The sequence below is a fragment of the Haemorhous mexicanus genome, chromosome 6 (assembly GCF_027477595.1).
Source record: "Haemorhous mexicanus isolate bHaeMex1 chromosome 6, bHaeMex1.pri, whole genome shotgun sequence".
NCBI classification, from domain to species: Eukaryota; Metazoa; Chordata; class Aves; order Passeriformes; family Fringillidae; genus Haemorhous; species Haemorhous mexicanus.
Genome location: NC_082346.1, coordinates 59410445 through 59430484, shown reverse-complemented (window position 1 = coordinate 59430484; position 20040 = coordinate 59410445). Strand labels below are relative to the sequence as shown.

Here is a 20040-nt window from a genome sequence, read left to right as displayed (position 1 = left end):
TATTTTGGCAATCTTCCCAAGGCAGCTGCAGATTTGATTAGCCACCAGGACTGAACTCTCTACAGCAGGAATTCCCACCCACATATGGCTACTGGCATACCAGGAGAGATGAAAAAACATGCTGGGTTAAATATTCCAAGGTAATTTTTCAACTGACACGGAAGCAGAATGTATTTTCTGCTTATGTTTGCTAAGCTACTGCATCAAATCAGCCTTAACACATATAAGGGGAAAAGAACTTTCAGAAACAAACTTTGGGGTTGTTTTGGGGTTTGAATCCGTCCACAAACTCAGACCTTGTCCCTGAGCACTGGAAGGAATAAAGACAGTAACACAACTGAATCCAACAGGAGTTTATTACCCACACATTGCAGGTAAAGTTAGACACTTCAGTTACCAGTCAATATAAGCTAAATTGACAACTCAGAAAGTGTGCAATGAGTACCAAATCATTAACAAAACAAAGTGCTGATGTATTAATTTTTAAAACATCAGTTGTACAGTATTATACAGCAAACATTTTTGATCCTCAACTTATTCAGGGCTTGCATCTCCATTGTTTGGGTTTTTTTTTTAAATCAAGTTCTCCAAGAGGTTGAGAGACTTTTACAACTGCATTATTTCCCAAAAGGCTAACTTACAGCCTTACCTTAGAGACAACACAGGTTTGTATTTTATCAGCTTCCTTTTATCAGGGAATGCAGTAAACAAAACAAAAAAATCTATACATAAAAACAATTAAGCTCCAATGCACAATATTTTTATATATATATATCTATATATTGTACTACAGATTTCATATAAATCAAGTGTAGGCCAAATTTTGGCATATTTTTAAGTGCATTAAGTTTAATACAAAATCCCCTTCAAGACTCTACTCTTACTGTTCCCATTACTTGCTCCTGAATTAATCTTTTTCAGTTTTGATACTTTAGTCATCTAGAATTGTCTTAAGAGCTAATTTCCATTTCAGTAAGATCACTCTTATCTTTCATTACACTTTCTAACGAAAATAAACTTGTGGAAAAACTTAGTGACTGATTTAGTCAAAGTTAAGTGACTAATAAAATTCTCCAACTTGACGGGATTTACATTTACTATTCAGTATATCTTTAAGGTACTGTTATCCCATGTACCCTCTCTTCTCCTCTGATCCTACAGGAACAAGTTACTGATCATGCACTGCAAGCACACCCTGCTTTCCTTTCTTTTCTTACAAGGCCTCTTACCAACATGCAAATAATTTCTGGTACAGAATGGAGTGCAAAGAAATTTTTCTAATGCGTGGCTAAATTTGCTTTAAAACCAGCATGTGATAATATGTGCTTTTTAGAGAACACCTAAATTGCTTTATCCTCTCTGCCACACAATATCACATTTTGTTTCCAAATTCAGCTTTCATTGCCTTTGTTCAGTATTGCAAGAAAAAGAATGTTAGTGACCCAATTAATCTATCAATTTGACAAATATATCATTTGCAGTAAATTTTAAAACAGGCTCATATATTTTTTTCTGAAACAAAAGGCCACTTAAGCTTTCCTGCAGAATGAAGTCTGGCAAGAAGTCATTCAACTTCCTCCCACAAAAAAGTTAAGTTTCCTCAAAGTTCTTTGTACAATACAGAAATAAATTCTATAACCAACAGACATTCTACTTCAGACCAAAGTACCATTCAAGAACCAATTACAATAAGTTGAGTCACAATACCCCAAGAAATCAATTCTCCTCTCATTTTATCTACTGACTTTATTCTGGGATCACTTCATTCACAGAATTATGGTACAGAGTGAGAATGTTAGAAATGTGCAGCCAGTTCCACCTATAGAGAATGGACTTCCAAGTTGAGCCCTTAAGCAATCTCATAAAAACAGGGCTAAGTGTGGTTTTAGCAAGGAAAATCACCCAAAAGCAAGGCTATCACTTTTAGAGCTGAGTCACTTCACACTCACTGAGCCTGCTCACAGGTCAGCACAGACTTGCCCTTCAGGCTTCATTCCCAGGGTTGTGTGGAAGGAACCAAGTGCAGAACTCCCAGTAAAGTTAGCAGGAGTTTGACAGCAATACCATTGGATTATTAAATATCTTCTGTACTGTGTGTGAAAACTGGATTTTTTTATTGAGAAAGCAAATACTGAAACAGAAACAACTTTTAGCACAACAGATGTATTTACTTACAGCATGCAAGGATTTGTTTTTATATATTTTTGAAGCTAACAACCCTTAATTATTTACAAGTTCAAAATTACAGTCTTCACATAAGTAGCAATTGCTTACAGACGTTCTGGACACTCTCTCAGAAATAAGCAAAAATGGAGTAAAAAATACTGAGAGCAGTAATTAAAAAAAAAAAAAAAAAAAAAAAAAAAAACAAAGGAAAACATAGTAGCTTCTAATATCCAGACAATTTAACACTGTTCTGGTAAAAAAAAAAAAAAACACAAAAGCCACATATCACATTTGGAGATGCCATTTTAAAAGAAATGCATCTTTCTGCTTGGTTTTTCGTTCCAGGAGAAATGCTGTACATAACCTTAAAAAAACTCCAAATAAATACACAAAACCCAACTCCCTTTGGTTTGCCAATTTACCTGCAAGTCGCTCCTCCACCTCCTGCTCAGAGACCCAACAGCTTCACAGGTGATCACACAGGAGAAAGCAAAAGCAATGCTTTTTTATAAACATGAAACTTTTTTCCAAAATAACAGATTCTGAAACTCACCCAAGATGCACATGTCAGTTCTGAGTGAGGGCCAGGCCAGAAAAAATCCTGCTCCTATGTTTAAGGCAGTCTCAGACTAATTTGCATCTCTTCAGCCTCTTGGAAAACAGCAATTTGTGTCAAATTGCTCTCTACCTACCTGTTGGTTTAAAGGTTTATTTCATACAATAATTAAAAAAGGCAAATTTAGCCTGCAACTTTTTGTAATAAATGTGCATTTATACCTGGTTCTATGAAGTATATTTCTCTCTGGGACTGAGGGAGTTCACTAGCAGGACGATTTTGCACCATGTCATAAAGGTTTTCAAGCATTTTTCCTTGTGGAAAGACATTTGACTACCTCTTAAAGCTACATTAACTTTATTTATAAAGAATTTGGTACCAGCTGGTGCTCACACTAGAAACATTTTTCATATTCAACTCTTAAGAATAGATTAGGGCAAAGAAAGTGCTCCAGTTTTACCTGCTGCTTTGTTATGCCCAATTCCAAGGAATCTTAGCTTATCAGTAAACAAAATTATACGACAATACAAATACTTTACTTGGATTTTTAAGCATTTGCATGTCTGTAATTCTTTATCCTCTAAAGGTATTCATATTGCATGACATTTTGTGCTAACTGCCCTCTCGAGCCTAACCCCTTATAAAACATGAAAATAGAACAGTAGAACTTTTTCTCATGTAAACATCAGTAAAGTAGTTACTGAAGGTGCTGTATAGACATTCTGATGGACATTTCCTGGATAGTGGAACATGACATTTTGAACTTACTCAATGTACTGTATAAAAATAAAAATTTATGACAGTAGAATAAGGTACAGTGCGATTTTCCTTAGCCTGTTGAAAGCTCTGTGTGATCTTTTTCACCCCTTCCAGATCCTCCACAGTACATCTCATGTTCCATTAATACTACAGGAGAGCAAGCACAGCTAGAAAATACAGCTTTAATTACGCTCTTTATGATGTAAACTTGAAGTTTCTATAAGTCCAATATGTACCTTAAAAAACTAGTTTTGCTCACTTACCTTTTCTGTGCTAGAATTTAAACATTTTTTGCTATAAACTGTAAAGCTAGGATATTTAAGGAGAATATGCTCTAAATTTCAGAGAAAGTTATCCTATTATTTTTAACAGTCCTCAGACTAATTAAATATAATTGAAACTACACCACTTGCTTAGGGCTTTAAGCATAAGGCATTTTGTGTACATTCCCCCAGCTATGTATTTAATGGCTATCTTGGTGTGTGAAGCCAGATCAGTGGAAATCCCACTCTCAAAACCCCAGAAACCAATCTACCTTTTACTGCACATTTTGCATTGAACTGCAAAATAGGAACAGACACAAAAATCAAATCCAGAAATACACACTGAAACAAGCTAACCATTTTTTACTGGGTGAGGTCTTTTCAGCTGTGGAAGTTGTTTAACACACTCAGTTTTGGATACCTCAGTTTGAATACATTCATAGCAGTGCATTCAGAATGCACAGCAGAAATGCACCAGAAAAGTGGAGTTTTTCACATCATCCAGTGCCAGTGTGCCATAAACCTCGTCTGCTTCAAAGAAAGTGAAGTTAATTTTGTCAATCTCCATATTAACAGCTTGGAGATATCATCTCCAACACAAAAAACCTTCTAAAACCAAATACTGCTTAGAATACAAAGTCTACATTTTTTGTATCTAATCACCATATTTGCCAACCAAATGATGCTTTTCCTGAAAAACAAGTACAATACAAAATTAAATCATTTGTGTCTGCTCAGACACTAAGACAGCGCTTCCTGCAGTGTTCCTGACATGGAAAGAACAGATCAGGCAACACATGAACAAGACAAAATGAAACAGAAAAAAGGCACATGAAATTACACCTGAAGGGAAAAGGATCATGAAAAGCTCAAAAGCACATAATAAAATCCTGCCAAATTTAGACATCACAAACCGTTCATGCATTGACCATGCTGTCTTGACTCCTCACAATCTGTCAATCAGAATGATTACAAATTTACTTTAATTGTTACAATGTCTTATAACTATCTAAATTGGGAAAAAGTGATTATAACATTTAAATATAGTAGGTTAATGCATAAAAATACAGATTTTTCTAGAATAATATTTTCTAACCAAATACCTAAAAGCAGTGGTCCTTCTAGTTTAGTTTGGAATAATAAATGAAGCCCATTTCTTTGCAGAATGGGGTGCTTTTATTGTTTATATGTTTAAATAATTAATTTTGAATATCCATCCACTGTATAAACAATCTCCAGAAAAATATATCCTCTTGCAGTAACTTACAATACACGTTAAAAATACTTACAAAAGGGACTATTGTTCATTTACAATATCTTGAGCTCAAGGACACAATTCCTGGGTCATTTCATTTATGCAATTTTGATCAGTAAAAACTGGACATTCTGGTTAACCTGGACCATGTCAGCAACATGGACAACTAACATTTTTTAATATGTGCCTAATTATGTAGGATTTTCCATAAAATTAGGCATTTTTACATCACAGTATATATGGCATTTCTTAATTTAGCAACAGAAAGGCACAGTTATTAAACCATATAATACAGTACCTGAATTATATATACTTTAGTGATATCTACCAATGCTAATCCAGACATTTTTCTCTGCAAAGGGGGCTAAAGAAAAAGCCTTTTGCTTGTTTATTTAGAAAAATTCAACCTCATTACAAGTTTGGTCCGTTAAAAATACCTATTAATTGAAGCAGGACTTCAGGAAAAGAATAGAAGAAAGCACATGAACAGTTTATGGTCCAACAACTTGAATTAATTACCGTGAAATGGCAAACAGATCATGAATGGAGTCTTCTGACCAGCTGTCAGACACACCTGCTGAAGTGTCAGTGTACACAGGTACAGCCTGCCAGCCATCCCAGATACGTTCACTGCATCACACACACACAGACTTGGTTACAGCAACAAGTCCAAAAAACAGCATTTACAGAGGTCAGCACTTCTCCTGGACTGATGCTTGACTTCTGGCCCTAAACCATCCCCAGAGATGTGCAAAGCCCTTTAAATGCTTTGTTTGCTCTGTATTGCTGTTAATAGGAAGGCCCTGCTAAAGCCAAGCTGGCTGGCCTTCCCTTAGCAAACTAGTGCACCTCTTTAAAAAGCAACTAGCTCAGTTCTCCCTACCCAAAGTGATCAAACTGCATCAGGAAAGACCGATGAAATGGAAGAGGCAAGGAACAATGAACATGAGGGAGAAGCCCACCATGCCGTAGGTGATGTAGCGATAGGGCAGCTCCACCTCCATGCGCTGCCGGGCTCTCCGCACGTCGCCCTGCGGGATGCGGAATATTTTACACGCCAGAGGAATCGTGGCTTTCTTCATGGCCACTTTTGTTAACAGCAGAACGATGACCCCGATCAACAAGCGCAGTATGGCCTTTCCAAACACAGTCACGGTGAGGGAGGACAGGGACAAGGGCAGGGTGTGGGGAGGAGGGTCCAGCTGCAGACCCAGGATGTAGTTGACGTGAGAGCCACAGGCCACGCCGGCACCGCAGCCCAGGATCTGAGCTGTGTCTCCTCGCGACGTGCTCCACGTGTCCAGGGTGAAAGAGAAGATGCCCAGGGCCAAGTGGAGACTGATGATAATTAAGGGTGCATATTTGTAAGTTAAGTTGAAATTGTCAATCAGGTCCACAACTGGATGGAAGAGAACCAGGATAAGAATAGCATACAGAAATCCAGCAATAACGTCCTGTTGAAGAGAAAGATATGGTTTCAGAGTAGTCACTATTTTTTAAAAAAGCTCTCAAGTTACATTAACAAGAATTCAATCCTAGCTGCTGTGGTGTTAAAAGCAACTTGTGGATTCCCATCTTTTACCTTTTACAGAATGAAATCTTTCTTATGTTAAACATAAGGTAAGGAATTGCATTTGCTCACCTATTAACAAATCACCTGCATCCTGACCAGATCATGAATGAAGTTATGATCAAAGGATCCTTCACTGTAGTGGCAGGTCTGGACTTTCTAGTAAGGCCTGCTGCAACAGGGCAAGGGGTGATGGTTTTAAAATAAATAAGGGGAGATTCAGACTGGATATAAGGAAGATATCTGTTTTCCAATGAGCATGATGATGCACTGGTACAGGTTGTTCAGAGAGGTGGTGGCTGCCTTGTCTCTGGAAACATACAAGGTCAGGTTGGACAAGGCTCTGAGCAGCCTGTTCTGGTTGAAGACGTCCCTGCTTATTGCAGGGGGCTAGGACTAGATAATCTTTACAGGTCTCTTCCAACCCAAAACTATTCTGTGATTCTTCTGTGATTTTTCTACTGGCAACACTGGTCCCTGTCCAGGGCCAGGGCATTCTAACCTACAGTCAGCACAAATCCAGCTCAGCTAAATATGTTTTGCCAACTTAAGTTTGCTGAAACAGCTCAACAGTGGCTCTGAGGGCCTGGGTGCCAACACACCCAACACTGGCGGCAGCAGCAGCTGGTGCAGCAGTCAAGGAGCACTGCAGTCAGGCACTAGAGCAGCTTCAACTTTCCACTCCAGCTTCAGAATTAATAATGCTGGAAGGATGGGAACTGTTTCCAAATATTAAAGAGAGGAAGAGATAACCTCTGTGGCTTCCTAACTGATTTTCAGTTTTTAAAGTTCTTTTCTTAATGAAAAGGTTACCCAATGATTTTTTATTTCAGCATTAAATTTCAGTTAACTGTTGACTGATCACTCAGTTGCATGGAACTCTCTGCTACTTTTGTCATCTTTGATTGTTAAAGAATTTGTGCAATCCAAGCACTACAAAGTGGCTTGCCTTCATTTTCATGCTTATCAGCTCTTCCACATGAGCCAGGAGGTGGGACTTCAATTAGCAGAGTTTGTATTGCTCCAGCTTCAATGAATCATTCTTATTTGCTTCCACTAATTGAAAGCCTGATAAAAGCTCTACTAAAATTGACTGATATAAACATCAGACTTGCTCATTTCAGAAGCAACAAAAAAAACTTTCTGCTCTGTTTGCCACCTACTCCCCCCAAACTCAGGCACAGTGGTTGATGTACATGGCAGGCACCACATGATGAACTGTATTCCCTCAAACTCTGCAGAGGATTCAGATGTGAAACTGCAAAATAGCTCTGTCTGCTTGCTCACTATTTGTGGCATGACTTTGTTCTATGACATTTTGTGTCAACTGAACTATCAGTCCATCACATCATCCTTGACAGAGTGGTTTTAGATTGGAAACTCCTAACTACTGATGCAAAAATGTCATTTAGTTTTTCTGAGCTGCATTATTTTCCCATGCTCCTTTTCCACTGTGTTCATCTACCAGCTTTTCTACTCCCTAGCAGGTGTTAGCTTTTCTTCCAGCACGTGATGCTCAAAAACATCCTTAACCACCCTCATAAGTGATCTTGCACTGCAATTACCACTTTGTAGTGTTCTTGTTTTCTCATTTCTACATTGCATACATTTGTGTTTCAGTTTGGGGAGTTTTAATCTGTTCAATAAATGAGTTTGTTTTCCAAGATGACAACTTTGTCACCTGGTTTTAGAAACTCTGGTAAATGAAACTCTAGCATGTAGAGTGGCACTCCAAAATGCACATGCTTTGAACAGCTGATGTGGAATGAACTTTAACAGCCACTTCCTCATTCTGCAAAATATTTCTACTCTGTAGAGGAAAATTTACTCTACACTTTAGAGCAGTCATCAATTTCTGCACTAAAAAATGACATTAAACACCTGTTAAGTTTCAACCATGGACTGAGTTTAATAAAAGACAAGTATAAGTTTAGCATAAGAGCCACTTGTAGCTATTTTATCAATTTCTATGCTGAAGAAATGTAAGTCCTCTGTTTCTGTATGGTAGGACATTACAAAAAAATACATCTGTATATAATTATTGCACTGTAAAACCTTCAATGTGATGGAAGTTTAATAAATCAGAACAAGATTAAAGCAGAAGTTCAATAGTAGATTAGATTATTTTCTTACCAAAATTGAATGCATTCCCATATAAATTCGACTACAGCAAACCAAAGAACACCAGCAGAATGCCAGGATCAGTCCAAACATAAGGGGATACTGGTAGAGGAGAAAAATGCAGGAACCACATTAGTATTTGAAAACAAAAACAAATTACTCTATGAATATTCTACAATTAATTCCAATTAATGCCACTGATGTTTACCCTTTTCCTTGCCCTAGATCCCACAGACCTAGCAGAGCATCTTTTCATAAATTGTTAAGTCAAACTTTCAATCTTGCCCATTTTCTTTGCATTCAGATATATGAATTTCTGTGCTTTGATCAGACTTTTTCAAAGCAGTAAGAAATGTATCAATCTCTGTAGCAGTTGTCTTGCCATGCTCTGATATCCCAAACTGACCACATGGGCAGAAACAAGTGTGTTAAACTGTGCAACAGTTTTACACTGGGTGCAGCAGCTCCATCACACTCATTTGTATTGTCGGCAATTGAGGCTTCACTTTTTTTCCTGAAAAGAAGGAACTCATAACATTATAAAGAAATTCAATTCCTTCCTCAATTCTTTGTTTTAGGGCTTCTGCAGTTGTTGACTCAATATTTGTGCATCAGCATGAAACTCATAAACCAGTAATCTTTTTTGTTATTTCCAAACCCCCATAAATCTCCTCCTACAAGCCACATTTGTTAAACACAAATCATAATAATTACTTCCAATTATTTTTGCCTTTTCACATTTTTTAATTAATAAGGACTGTTTACCAGGAAGAAATTAAAAACTTTGCTTTAATAAGCACATATCATGTAGAAAAACATAGTTTTCTTAACTTTCTCAGGTTTTGGATAAAACTATGCTAATTTACATATTACAGCACAGTAAGAAATACTTTCCCCACTATTGCAAAATGTCATACAAGACAGGATACTGCTTCCTTTTTTGCCACTGTTCTATAAAAGACGCAGTCACAAGATAAAATGGCAAGTTTCCAAAATTGCTTCTCTTCCTACGATAAACATGTTCAATATAAACAGGCAGCCTAGATGTACTCAAACCTAGGAACAACATCTACAGGCAGTTTTCTTGCCCTTTCCCTTGTTCCTTTCATAGGTAACCTGAAGGTGGAATATCCAACAAATTTGAGAAATATTTTTAAAATTACTGGAGGAAGTTCTGTCCTCTGTGAAGGCCACTTTACAGATTGTAAAGTTCCAAAAATCAGTCTTTCTGTAAAAGGTTTGAGATAGATAGGATATCACTCTTCTGCATTTTTCCAACCTTCACTGAATTCTCAACTCCACGTCAGCATGACAAAACTAAAATAACATTCTCAAACTAAGAGAAAATCAGGAAGCTTATGTTTCATAAGAAGCAGATTTCACATTAAAATAAATACTAAACACCCAGCTCATAGTTGTATTCCATCTAGACTAAACTCTATTTCCTGTAGCAACATTTGTCTTTGCTTCTATCACATTTATCTCGAAACTGGATCTAAACAGAACTGTGTATTTGTGACTCATTTCTGACTGCAATGATGAAGGAACAAACTCAGTTTCCTGCCTTTCAGAACTCTGTTACTCCCGGGCAATGCACCAGTAACCTGTCACACTCACACATGATGGCAGCTATCAGACACCAACATTGCTACAGCAGCCACAAAAGCAACCCTTTTAGTACAAGTGCAGCCACATCCCTCTGCCCTGCTGTGCTTCTCCCTTTGCCACTGCTCTCAGGGTAGGAGGAATGCTGCCTGCGGCTGCCACACACCCACCCTGCACGGCGCTGCTCCACTCGCCCTCCCTCACACAGAAGTGCTGCATGTGCAGGGACAGCTGTACCCTGGGGCCTCTGAAGCAAGAGCAGCTTCGAGTTTCAAACTCCTTGGCCATCACTTGACACCCTATGTCCATCCTTGTCTCCTGACACACATCTTTTGTGCTTTCAGAGCCCAATCAGGGGTAAGGCTTTTCTTTATTAAAGACTTGTCCTGTTTCTGCAGTACCTGACAGAAAGAGAGGCTGGAGCTTTAGCAGGAAGATGAATGAAGTGCCAGGTTCAGCAGGGCTCAGCAGCTGCTCATGACACTGTGGTAAGAGACTAGGATTGGGGCAGGGAAGAGGTTAAGCTAAACAGCAAAATCCTGAGAACAAGGAGTATGAAGGAAATAGTTAGGTGAGAAGTCTGGTTTCAAGAGTCCTGAGCAGGTGATTGTAAACAGTAGGCAGACTACAATAATTCTAAAAATGAAAGAAGAAATGCTTGCTGTCAGGGAATTCACGGGGGAGGGGTGTTTGAGTAAGAAAGAAAGAAAGAGAAACTCCAGCTCTGAAGAATGTTTTGGAAAGATTACTTGGCTCTGTCATATCTCACTCTAATTCTGAATAAAGAGCCCTTAAACCATCTGAAAACACAGGCTAGTTTAGTTTCTCTGTAGCAAAACATAGTAGAATAGCTTGAACACCCTCAACTAGTACAGGTTGCTCAGAGCCCCACCCAACCAGTCCCTGAATGTTTCCAAGGATGGGGCATCCACCTCCTCTCTGGGCAATCTGTGCCAGTGTTTCACCAGCAGAAGTACAAAACTTCTTCCCTGCATCTGATCAAAATTAAACCCTCATTCAGTTTAGAACCAACACGTCCTTCTCCTATCACAAGAGGCCCACAGGAGCTGGCTCCCATCTTTCTTACAGGCACCTTTTAAGTCCTGATCACAAATGAAGCACAACACCCTGGGTCCTCCTCAGCCTGTTTTAACTCCTACCTTTTCAAGCAGCTACTGGGTTTGAGAATTCCCAGAACACCAAACTGGTAGCACCTGCTTCAAATCTGCCCTGAGGTGGTGAGACAAGCGTGTATTTGGTCCTCACACACTGGGCTAAGTGCACAAGGTGACTAAAGGAGAATATCAGCACTCCCACACACCTCTGAACTCAGCAGTATGCCGAGTCACACCACCAACAGGGACATCACCTGGATCCTTGTAAAAAAAGCTGATGCCATAAACTTACTTCCAAATTGTTGCCTGCAAGGCTGAGGTACCAGCAAGTCTTGAATTAATACTGTTTTATGATAAGGGATTTCAAAAACCTCTTCTCCAAATCATAAATGAATATTCAAAGAAAAAAAAAAACAACTTTTATTAGGTTTTCTACTTAAAAACAGGCATACTGTATGAAAGACTAATGTGAAAATTTGAATATAAACTTATATCAAGTGCTCAGGGAAGAAAGTCATAAGCACTTTTTATTGTGTTGACTTGGGTCTCTACTTAAATGTGAAATATTAAGCAAGACAGCTGAATTCCAGCAGTTTTAGTCCTATGGTTCCTGGCATGCCAGATCAGACCTGCAGAGGCACAAAGGACAAAAGATTACAAGTTTACTGCTACCCTCTTCCCCGATTCACAGCTGGTTTTGCTCATTTGGGCATCAGAAGGCAGACTGGCATCACATGTCCTTCTAGATGAGTGTGGAAGCTTGTCAAAGATCACAGCTGGGAGAGGCAGACATAGAACCAGGTTTCATTCTCTCAGCTTGCTATTTCTGACAAAAGAATTGATGTATCATCGATCTGGACCACACCTGGGATCACTTTCAGTCAGACACTCAGGAGCAGCCCATTTTGGACACAACCATCACAAACCCTGTCTCCATGCCCTCATTTAAGACCATCTCATGTATATCCTCAAAAACTCCTTATGCCTCCCCAGAGCAAACATGCCACCTCAACGATTCTGATAGTTTTTTTTGTTTTTTTAATGCATACTGCTTTCTTTTTTACAAGTTAAAAAAACCTCAAACCAATAAGCATGTTATTAAAAAAAATTTTAAAGTGTATTGATTTCTTAACTTCACCTATTAAGGTAAAGCTAGGGATAAAGCTGACTGAATAAACTACCCATTGTGTTTCAGACCCCAATTTTGTTCCCATACCCAGAATCTTGTTTTGATCAAAGAAATGGAATTAAATTCATATTTGTAAAACAGCAGTGAAAATACTCTCAGTAAGTATTTGAGAACTTTATATCCTATGTTTTTAAAAGAAAACTCCCATCCTATACAAAATTCCACTACATCCTCCAAAACAAGATTGCAAACTTCTGACTGGACTGCACACAAAACCCTCCCCTATCCTCCTCCTGCTCCTTGATCTTTTTGCCAAGAGTCTTAATAACATAACCATTGTTTAAAAATGCTTATAAGGAAACAATCTGTCCTAAAAGCTTTGACCTAGGTCAAAAAATTCCTTCTTTCATTAAGGGAACACTATTAAAAGACACTAAATGCTCACTTCTTTACCTTTCTAAAGCACAGTCTGCACAGGAGAAGTTGCCAGCACCCACAAATGATTCCAAAGTAACTTTCTAATATTTTCCACGTTCTACAGTATTCAGTGATCTTTATTTAATCATATCAAAACTCAGAAGTTCAACTTGAGTTTGAGACAATTATTTTGGGCTAAAGTTCACAGAAAGAATCCAAGCAGCACTTGCAGCACCAGGCTTTTCATGAGGTACCTGGGCCATGTACTGGCAACAGTCATACGAAAAGCCATAATCGATGCTTATGGGAATGACTCCAGCACCCTGGCTGGACAGATGATTTCAAAAAGCACATCATAAAAATTATTTGGTGAAGGGAGCAGAAGAAAAGGGAGAAGAGGATTGTTAGAAAAGAGAGACCACCAATCAGTCATTTTAGGTAATATAAACAAACTTTTTTTTTCAAAATGGGCCAGGTGGTAAATACCACTGGTTAAGCTACATTTATCAATGATTTTCTCCTTTCTTGCACTGACCAACATTAACACAAAGAGACATAAAAACCTCAGTGTTACATGTCACTACAAGAACCTCTTTTTAAAATTCCAAGATAAACTTTTCAATGCCAGTCCTGAAGGAAGTTAAAACAATTAATTTTCTGCTACACCTAACCTGAAAAGAAACTGAAGAGTAACAATAGGAATTAGCTTGTTATTTCTTTTCATTGCAGTCATTAAAAAAATAATCCCTCTCTGAACACAGCTAGCAAGAATCACTTTTGGTTTGCTCTGTTTATGCCCCAGTACCTAAAACTACATTTTTTCTGCAAAACAATGTTTTCTCAGTTTAAGCAGCACACCCTATTTAAAGAACAAGGAGTGCTTTTACATGTGTACAATGCACCAAGAAAAACAAATTGCTTGAGAAGCATTTCCTTTGAATACCTTTTCATCAAAAACTCTGTATCCAACCTTAGAGCATTTGTTTTTACATGTTTTCCCCCAAGACCCTTTACATTAATTAAAGATTTGCTTAGGCAAAACTGAAAAATACATTTAATGACAATCAACACAGTCTAATGAGACAGGCTGTTGTATTCCTCTGGCAGAGATTCCCAGTGACATTTGTCAGAACTGGCTGTGCTCTTTTTAAACTTTTAACACCTGCAAAAAACAACTTTTTTCAGTTTCGTTTACAAACAAACTACAGGCATTAATATGGCCCATGGAAGACCTTACATCTCACACACACAAGACAAGGCCAGGGCTGACCCTCCAAATTCCCATCTCCCTCTCAAATCACTGTGTGGGTAATTCTGTGTTTTCAGATCATCCCTTCAGCTGTGCTTCCCATGTCAGAAGAGTTTTTGTTTGACTGTTTAGGAAACATGTACAAGAAGACCAATTAGACAAGCATGGACACATCTCTTTGCCAACATTTCTTCTCAACATTTTAGTATTTTAGCCAAAGGGCCATTTGGGCTTCTCTGAGGGGTGATGTGTCTCTTTCTGAAGGGACTGCACTTGCTTCTGCACACAGACTTTGTATGTAAGAGATGGCTGTGTGTAGCTTCCAGTTTATCACTACATCAATCTTACTGAAAATGCAAGCCTTTCACCAAAGACAGACTTTTAAAACAAGGGTGTGCCCCTTTCTGCAAAATTCTCACTACAGCACTGTTGTGATTAGACCAATTATTCCCTATTTCCAGTGGGGATCAGAGAGTTTAGCCTTTTGAAATGAAAGAGCAGGCAGACAATTCTAGAGGTAATCTTCAATAGGGGTCAGTCAGAACCACAGAGCAATGCAGATCTCCCTGAAATCCCAACACAGATCCTGTCAAACCCATCTCATTTAATTACATTCACCAGCCTTGGCTGATAAAAGTCACAGTGCAGATGAAAGATTTCTGGAAGGGAGTTTCACGTGGTACCACAGAAGAGTCTTACACAACCAGTACCACAAAGAGTCAAAAGAGCACTGAATAAATGAAACCTGTAAATGAAAACTGCATCAGAGAGGCCACTGGAGAACAGATGCACCTACTGCAGGTTCAGCAGTGGTGTTTATCCAGGTCACCATTAGCAGCAGCAGGGTGGAAAGGCAGTAACTGATGACAGGCTTTGCATATCAAACACTGCCAGACAGGTACCCAGGGAGGACAAGGCTGTCATATTCAGCACCACAAGCTGCTTCAGAAGGTAAATCAGCACTGGTTAATATAGTTAAAGGCCTGCTACTCATCAACCCAGGCTCTGGGCTCCTGCTGAATACCAACTGAAGTTTGCTCGGTGGCTACAGTGAGAGTCAGCAGTTCCTCACTGAGCTCACTAACGCAGAGCTCAGGAAGGAGTGCAAACCCATCATTTCCTAATGCACACAGCCACTGCTACAGCCAGGCTGCAGACTGGAGGAACTCTGGGAGAGAAGCAAATTTTCTGTATCCATCCCCTGGCTGATATTTATTTATTTCTCCTCAAAATAAGCCATCAGAGTTCTGACACATTCAGGTACCATCCCAACTCAAGGACCATTTCTAATAAAATACATCTTGCTGTCTATTTGAAATCAGCAGTTCAACACAATCAAACAAAATATAAAAAATACTTGTTCCAGCAGTCTCAGCCTGAGCCTTTGAAGATTTTGTGGATAATAAGCAGTTCACACTATCTCTTCCTCACCCCATCTGGGACATGATATAAGCCAGCCTGGGTCAAACTATCATGACTTCCAAGAAAGCAAGTTTTCCCCAATTAGATAAAGGCTGCTTTTTCCTACATCATATCAAGATCTATAACCTCACTGTCTTTTAAAAGCTTGCCCTCAGGGTATCAGCACTTCAAAGATTGGGAGGTGGGAAAATCAACATTTATAACACTCCCAAATTCTCATGAGTCTTTGACGTGAGCTTTATATTTCATGGTTACTGAAGTGTCGTTGAAAGAAATGGTTTTCCCTGCAGAAATGTAACATATTAAATAAATAAATGAAATAAATGAACATGGATTATGCAAGTAGAATGGAAAGTTTCAGGCAAGCTCTCATAATACAAGAAGAAACTGAAAAATTGGATACAATGGACAGAACAGTTAGCTACTATGAAAGTTATCCTAATATGTAACTTGCTCCTGTCTGAAAGACAGTTTCATTGAATATTCCCTATGCCCAAAGTCTCTAATTGTGATAATTTCCCAAAACCATCTTTAAAATACATTATCTCTGACAATATTTTACGTGATCAGTAGAACTATTGCATTTTTAGAAAGTATTTTCGTTTTACAGTCAAAAATCCTTTTTAATACTATTTTAAAATAATTGTAACAGAATTGCTTAAAGGGATTGAAAAACTGAAAAGCACAAAGTCAACAGGCTGAAAAAAAACCTTACTGCAATCCAAACATTTTTAAATGGACAATCTGAGCCACACCTAGAAAAATAGGAGAACATTTTCTCTGTTCTCTATTTTCTTCAAGAAAAAGACTCAAATAGATTGTCTTTGATAGAAAAGAACTATCACACAATAGGAGGAAGTCATAGATCACTGAAAGCAAACTGCAAATAAGCCACACAAGAAAGAGATTCCCTCCTGACTGGTGCAACATCTTTTAGAGCAAGAAGAGCTTTCTTTGGTTTAGTATAAACTTCAAAGTGACAAACTCAAAGCTGCCTGTATTCCAGAATAAAATCCCTGCAGAGAGTTACACCTGTATCTGCCTCAATTCATCCTCAGCCTCATTCCACTATGATCTGCTGAACCAACAGTCCCAAGATACTGTCACATCACAATCAGGCTCTGATTTATTAAAATAAATTCTAAATGCCCAGCTCATAGTTGTGTCCTTTATACTAAATATAAGTATATATAAGTATTTGTTATACTAAATATATACAGAAAGAGGTTAAACCAACAGGTTTAACTCCAGCAACCTGCACCTAACAGTAAATTTGTAGAATTTAATAAAAATAATACTAAAAACCTCTTTATCTTTAAAAGCTTTCCAAGAAGTTCTGAGGTTAGTCTTTATTAACACAATTTCCAGAAAACCACCATTTTCCATGACAAAAAGATGCCACATAGGTTCTACTCCCTTTCAACAGAAGTAAAACAGGGAGAACAGAAGAAGTGTCAGATGAAAGGTTAATGAAAAGACTCTTGACATGCCACTGGTTAATTATTGATTAATTTATGGAAACAAATTAAAAATCAGAAGTGATTTTTTTACATGAGTATTTTGAAATGACAGAAGTTGGTTTCAGTGAGGTCTTTTATTCATACTTGTTTTCTAAGAAAAAGGAACTGAAATCAAGATTCAAACACTTTGCTTCTGCATTTCTTAAGCACAGTCCTACATGAATAACAAGGATGAATGTTTATGATTTCTTACCATGCATTCATGGTAAATATGTTTAGTCAATCAGCAGTGTTTCACTGACTGCAGCGGCAGGGTTGGCAAACCACAGATCGAACTCTGTTCATTGGCAAAAACACCATTTCACACCCTGTTTGCTGCTCCTATAAAGGCCATCGAGACGGGCTCTCCTCTGCACGCATGACATCAGTCTGAGCAAAGCTGATCGACTGGTACTGCTAAATGAGCTTTCCCACACGCAAAGTAGTACAAATCCAGTTTGTGCTTCCAACTGACACCAGCCCTACACATCTAACAACCAGTAATCAAACATACAGATTTTAGCCATTTAATAAAAACAACTTTGAGATGAAACATCTCAGGGGCAAAACTTCAAATATTTATTTCAAACACTCAAAAAACATTATATATATATATATATGTAATTATTATGCCTGCATAACTCCAGCAGATAATACTTCACCTTTTCCTAGCAAATATGAATGCCTAAGAGCTTCCTTCTGGGCACATGCATTCACCTCGCAGAAACAGATAAATAATCTTTGGTTAGAGAGGCCAAATAAAATCTCTAACCCTTAATCATCTCACTCCTTTCAGTCATCCATTCTAGATGCTGAGATAGAGGCACAAAGTGTCAGGCAGCGCCAGCAGACAACTGGTGATTGCTACCAGTAACTGGGAAGACAAGAGTTAAGCCCGTGCACGAAGCTTAGGATCAGAGTTAGTTTCATCTTAAGACATGACTTATATCCAACTTAAACCAGGCAGGTATTACAGTAAGGATTAGTAAACATTAACAACTTAAGAGTCTAATTACTGCCTGACTTCTTAAAACGCTGCACTGGACATTTACCTGGGAAAGCCTTCCCTCAGCTACTGCTTAAAGTGGATTTAGAGAGCTGGATGTGCTTTCTCTGGAGCTGCTGCTGTTGCCGTACTTCCAGCAGCCAGCGCACATGCCACTGCTTGCGTAAACCAGACGATTAACAGTGTTATTTTAACTTATCTATTGACCCCAAGTGCAACAGCCAGATTTTAGAGATTCTGCTGAATGAAGGTGATGAAAATATCACAGATTATCAGTTCCTGCTAATTATGAACGCACTGATAGACTGTAGAACCTCCTGAAAGTACAAATACCAGAACCATTTCCAGGTTGTGGTTAATGAAAATAAAATCGTTAAACAAAAGGCTAAAGCTACAACTCAGTGACGCTACAAAGCGACTCGAAGCAAAGAAGGATCATCAACAAGAAGCTCTTTAGTTACTGGCTCTCCACTAAATTCTCACTCTGTAAAACCAAATGCCTGTAAAAACACTGGATATTTATCCAAACTGCGCAAATGGACAAGCTGGGAAAAAACCCTCATCGGAACAAAACGCAGATTGTTACCGCGAACTTTTCATGCGTGCTGAGCTAATCCCCAAAACCAGCACAACTTCCATTCACAAGACAGAATTACTAGAACACTTCTCGTTACCGGAGCACTCGCTTAAATCACAGGAAAAAATAAAAAAATGAGGCAAGGAAAAAAGGTACGAATCTCACGTTTTCCCAACCAAACTCAGCCACCTTCCCGCCTGAGGAGAAATCAGGTCTGCCACATGGTTACACCTCGGGGCTGGAAAGCGCCACGGATGAGGACGCGGAGGTGTGAGCATTACCTGCCAGCGGCCGTAGCTGAGCAGCAGGAGCGCCAGGGGGATGGCGGTGCCCGACATGGCGTGGGTGGAGGGCATGCTGTACTCGGAGTTGTAGAAGACCTCCAGCTTCACCACGGGCGGCGAGGCAGGACGCGGCCAGCGGATCACATCCTTGGTGCACTGCCCCAGGTACATCACCCACACCCAGATGATGATGAGCCTCCGGCCCAGCCAGGCGTCCACATTCCAGATGCAGAAAGGGAAAAAGAGGATGTAGAAGAGCTCGTTGCCCAGCTCCGTGCCCAGGCTGAAGAGATAGTAGAGGAATCGGCTGCGAGTGGCGAACTCCTGACTGCCGTCCTCCTCCTCCGTCAGCGAGTTTCGGCGCGGCCTCCTCCTCCAGCGCCGCGGGGTTCCCGCCGCGCCGGGCACGGCCCCGTTCCCAGTGGGATGCTCCTGCCCGCCCGCGGGGCCACCGTTCGCCACCGGCCCCCGCTGCTCCGCGCCGGCCCAGCCCGAAGGCCCCTCCACCCCGCAGAGCCGCTGGAACGCGGCCACTTTCCGCGGGTCCTGCAAGTGAGCGGCCAGCCGGGCCAGGCGCTGGCCGAGAGACATAGCGGCGGGACCGGGGGCGGGCTGAGGGCGGCGGGGGACTTCGTCTGAGGGGCAGAGGGGGGACGGGGGCTCCGCGGAAAAGGAAAGCCGCTGCCCGAAGAGAAACCCGCTGGAAGGCGAGGCTCCGCGGATACCGCGGGAATACCCTCGCCTCACCCGCTCCCTCCCGCCGCTCGCTCCTCACGCCCTCCCCGCTCGCTCCCTCCCTCACGCCCGCGCCGACCCCGCCCCGCCGCGCCTGCGTGCAGCCCCCACCCCTCGGGAAACGTCCTTCGCGGCGCGGATTGGCAGCGACTCTCTCTCGGTCCCGCCCCCACGGGCGGCGCAGCCAATCGGAGCTCGGCACTGGGCGAGCGTTAGGCGGCCTCGAGCGTGAGGGGCAGAGGCGTCTCAGGGCGGCCCGTGGGGTGGGTAGGGGTGCTGCGGCGGAGCCTCCTTCTCCTCCTTCTCCTCCTC

General features: G+C 40.3%; 1 protein-coding gene across 1 annotated transcript; it reads right to left on the bottom strand.

Annotated features, from left to right (window-relative positions):
* Positions 1–338: 338 nt before the first annotated feature.
* Positions 339–19816, bottom strand: SGPP1 (sphingosine-1-phosphate phosphatase 1). The gene is made up of 3 exons (XM_059850507.1): positions 18991–19816; positions 8703–8792; positions 339–6453 (listed from the first exon to the last, which is right to left on the bottom strand). Exons 1-3 carry the CDS (start codon positions 19582–19584, stop codon positions 5902–5904), a joined length of 1236 nt encoding a protein of 411 aa, XP_059706490.1. The 5' UTR covers positions 19585–19816; the 3' UTR covers positions 339–5901.
* Positions 19817–20040: the final 224 nt, after the last annotated feature.